Source organism: Cariama cristata, unplaced genomic scaffold (assembly GCF_000690535.1).
Source record: "Cariama cristata isolate BGI_N322 unplaced genomic scaffold, ASM69053v1 scaffold27006, whole genome shotgun sequence".
Taxonomy (NCBI): Eukaryota; Metazoa; Chordata; class Aves; order Cariamiformes; family Cariamidae; genus Cariama; species Cariama cristata.
In genome coordinates, this window is record NW_009620756.1 from 1 (window position 1) to 4,017 (window position 4,017).

Sequence of the window (4,017 nt, forward strand, 5' to 3'; positions counted from 1 at the left end):
TCCCCGTGGCTCTGCTGCTGCTCCCTGCACCATGAAGGCTGGCCAGGAGTCCGAGCGGGGCGGTGGGAGTCAGGCTTTTCCCTCCCCACTAAGGGCTGACGCGCCTTTGGCTTCTCCTTGCCCAGGCAGCGGCTTGCTCAAGAAGAAGACGCTGGGGCCGGGCCAGGGGGGGGACACCCGGCCCTGCAAGGGCCAGGACGTGACCGTCCGCCTGAAGGCAACGCTGGAGGATGGCAGTGTGGTGGAGGAGAACCCTGCCCTCACCTTCACGCTGGGGGACTGCGACGTCTTGCAGGTCAGGGCTGGTAGAAAGCTTGCCTGGCTTTATCGCTGCCTTGCTTTTGCCCTGCGGAGCAGGACCTCACCTCAGGGGGTGTGGGAAGGGTTTGGACTTGGTGACATCCCAGTTTGCAGGCTGGAAGTGGCCCCTCTGCCTTTGCTTATCCTTCCTCCCCACGATGTTGTTCGCTGTAGGCTCTGGACCTGTGCGTGCAGCTCCTGGAAATGAGGGAGACGGCTTTGATTGTGTCAGATGCAAAGTACTGCTATGGTGCTCAGGGCAGGTGAGCGTGGAGGGCTCAGGGTGGAGCAGGATGGGCCCCAAATAGGACTGTGAAAACTTTCCCTTCCTCTCCTGGTAACAGTCCAGTCACCGAGCCACAGCTTCCATGGGCAGGGAAACCCGGCTCGCTTGCGACGTTGCGGGGACAGCAGTGTGTCCTGCCTGGGGGGAGTGATCTGCATTGCACCCTGTCCCCAGGGAGCTTCTGTTGCTCTGGTTTCTGGGCCACGGTGCTATATCTACATGGCCCAGTGGTTGGTGGGACTGGTAGAGGTGGCAAAGTGCCACAGGTTTGTGCCCCTCTTTGCACAGGAGCCCTGACATCCCACCCAACGCAGCCCTCACCCTGGAGGTGGAGCTGCTGGCGGCTCGGGATGCGCCAGACCTGGAGCTGCTCAGCGGGAAGGAGAAGATCGAGCTGGCCAACCGCAAGCGGGAGCGTGGCAACTTTTTCTACCAGCAGGCAGATTACGTACTGGCCATCAACTCCTACGACATCGCCCTCAAGATCATCGGCTCCAGCTCGAAAGGTACCTGCTCCCACCCAGTGAGAGCTGCCTGGGCTCCCTTCCCACTGTAACCGGACTCTGGGGTCTTTGCAGTTGACTTCAACCCGGACGAGGAGGCTGAGCTGTTGGATGTGAAGGTGAAATGTCTCAACAACCTGGCAGCTTCTCAGCTTAAATTGGACCATTACGAGGCGGCTCTCAAGTCCTGTAACCTCGTCCTGGAGCACCAGCCAGGGAACATCAAGGCTCTCTTCCGAAAGGGCAAGGTGAGGCCGGGTGTGCGGCAGGTGCTGCTGTCCCTTCTCCACGACGTGACGGAGGGCAGGACAGAGGGACAGACCTCTGCCGTCCTGCTTAATCCATATCTCGCCTTCCAGGTCCTGGCTCAGCAGGGTGAATACAGAGAAGCCATCCCCATCTTAAAGGCGGCGTTGAAGCTGGAACCTTCAAACAAGGTAGGCTGCTGTTGTGTGCTGCCAGTGATCCTGCTGAGCTGGGTGTTTGCAGGACGCTCTGTTCTTCTCAGTGTCCCTGCAAACTTCGATGTCCCCTGTGGAAGGCTGAAGCCCCCCGTAGCTGTTCCCAACTTCCTCCACGAACGAAGGCTGGAAATTTCCCCTCAGGGCCTGGGCAGCCGTGGGGTGATGCACCGTGTGGTGCAACGTCTGAGTTTGGCTGGGCTCGTGGGTCCCTTATCTCCACGTTGCGAGACTCCCTCTTTGCCCTTTGGTCCTTGCAGTGGCGGGACTCCCTGCCAACCCATCCCTGCTTCAGTGATCCTGTGTGTCTGATCCTGGCTGCTCCGGCTTCCCTGGGTGGCTCCAGTGGCTCGTGCCACGGCGGCGGGAAGTGGAGCAGAGCCGAGTCCCCACAGACTTGCTCAGCAGCCTGGAGCGTGATTCACTGGGCGGCAGGAGCAGCCCAGACCTCAGTCCAGCGCCCGGGCCAGGGCGAGCTCTGGGTCAGGAATTTCCTGTCAGTTAATGATCAGCTGCAGGATTGGAGCCTCGGGAGAAATCAAAAGCCAGTGCTGGGAAATGGCCCCAGCAGGAGCGAGCCTGGGCAAGCTGAGGGAGAAGCAGGGAGGTGCTGCCTGCATGGGGTCGAGGTGGGGGGCTTGGTTCTACAGGTGGCTTTTAGTCCTCGACTGGGTCTGTCGTTTTATCCACTTCTTTTCTGGGAGTTTCACCAGACCATCATGATTTGTGTCGTGATTTGGTGCAAGAAGGTCACGGGTAGGATGGGCACTGTGAAAGCAGGTGCTTGGTGGTCCTGCAGAGCTTGTGGTCTGAGAGCACCCACGGGGAATGGGGTGAGCAGGATCTGAAACCCTTCGCTTCCCAGAAAGGTTAGGGTGGGCAGCCGTGGTCAGTGAGCAGCACAAGCGATGAAGGCAGCACCGGGAGCAGCTCCCGCTGTGTGTCTCTGGCACGTCACTGTTGGCAGGGCAGCTGCTCGCCAGCCTGTTCGGATGAAGCTTTTAATTGGAGAGGGCTGAAAAATTAAAATGCCCAGCAGTGACGTTACCAGTGAAACCACAAGTACAGCAAATTACTGGCCTCTCCGGCTGGCTGCCGGGACTCCCGGGGAAGTGGCGGTGCCGGTCCAGACGACAGCGTTAAACATGCGTCGGTGAGTCACGGGCTACGGCTACCGGTGCTGAAAACAGACTCGAGAAATGCTTGGCTCCACCTGCCTCGGATGAGGAAACCTGGTTCTCTGGGGCTGTCAGCACCTTTCAGCTGTTACAGACCACAGCTGCCGGGCTCCCTTCTCCTGACCCCTTGGAGATGCACGTTTGGGGAGCAGGGGGGTTGCCAACGTTTATCCTGCACCGACGTGCCAGCCCCGGTGAGCTCGGGGGTGCCTGCAGGTGCTTTGCTGCTTTGCACCCTCCAGACATCCAAAGTCTCATGTTCGAGGCAGCGTTGCCGAGCGTGGCGTGGTCTGGTGAAGCCCTGGCTGGTCTGTCGATGAGCTGATGTGGGCCGGAGCCGGTGTGGGTCACCGGTGGCAGTGCCGGTATTTCGGGGAGGTGTCGGAGCCACCCGGAGCGTGGCGTCCCCAGCAGAGGGCACAGCACGGCCGCAGCACCGGACGGCTGCGCCACCGCAACGTCCTTCCTGCCACCGCGGGCTTGGGGAACGGCTGGGAGTGCCGTGCTTGGCTCGCCAGTGCTTCTTGCTGCTTTTTGGGAGCCTGTGAGCTCCGCGCAGGACGCAGAGCTTTCTCCTGCAGTGCTCTCTCCAGCCCCAGCCGTCACCGCCGCTCGGCACAGCCGGGCAGGTACCGACACGCTCCTGGGTCTTGCTGCAATCCCACTTCAGACCAGGCTGAGTTTAAGCCCGTTTTCCCAGCCCGCTTCCAGACAGAAAAGTGGGAGAGCTCAGGCATGTCTGTCCCCAAGGCAGACACTTTTCCGTCTTGATTAAAGGATAAAATCCTTTTCCCGATGTTTGGCATCAGCCCTGAACTCTGCTCCCTGCTGCCAGCTGGGGAATGGCCTGGGTGGCCAAAAGGGACAGTGGAGCACTCAGACCCATGTGGCACCCAGCCTGGGTGTCCCCTGTCAGCCTGGCACAGCCCCTCAGTGCAGGGGAGTAGGGCAGGATCGGGCCATCGGTCCCCCCAGCTGCTTCTAAGCTGTTCGACGAAGCTCCTGCACAGCCCTGGGGTGATGGGACCCGCTGGTGGTGACACTGCGGTCCTCGTCCCCTCCCCTGCACCACAGGGATGGTGTGGGGCTGATAACCACAGCACGGTGCTCTCCTCCCCAGACCATCCACGCTGAGCTCTCCAAGCTGGTGAAGAAGCACGCGGACCAGAAGAACGTGGAGACGGAGATGTACAGGAAGATGCTCGGGAATCCCAGCGCCGCCAGCGCCCCGGGGAAGTGCAAAGACAAGCTGCCCTGGGTAAGGGCTGGTGCTGACCTTCTGGGGGGGG

General features: G+C 60.8%; 1 protein-coding gene across 1 annotated transcript in view; it reads left to right on the forward strand.

Annotated features, from left to right (window-relative positions):
- Nucleotides 1-125: 125 nt before the first annotated feature.
- Nucleotides 126-4,017, forward strand: part of FKBP8 (FK506 binding protein 8, 38kDa) — a gene marked incomplete at both ends in the record, with an annotated part of 4,513 nt that continues 621 nt past the window's right edge. The window contains 6 exons of the mRNA XM_009701717.1: nt 126-295; nt 475-563; nt 875-1,092; nt 1,165-1,337; nt 1,449-1,526; nt 3,849-3,986. Of these exons, the coding sequence (XP_009700019.1) occupies nt 126-295; nt 475-563; nt 875-1,092; nt 1,165-1,337; nt 1,449-1,526; nt 3,849-3,986 (866 nt within the window). The remainder of the gene's footprint in view (nt 296-474; nt 564-874; nt 1,093-1,164; nt 1,338-1,448; nt 1,527-3,848; nt 3,987-4,017) is intronic.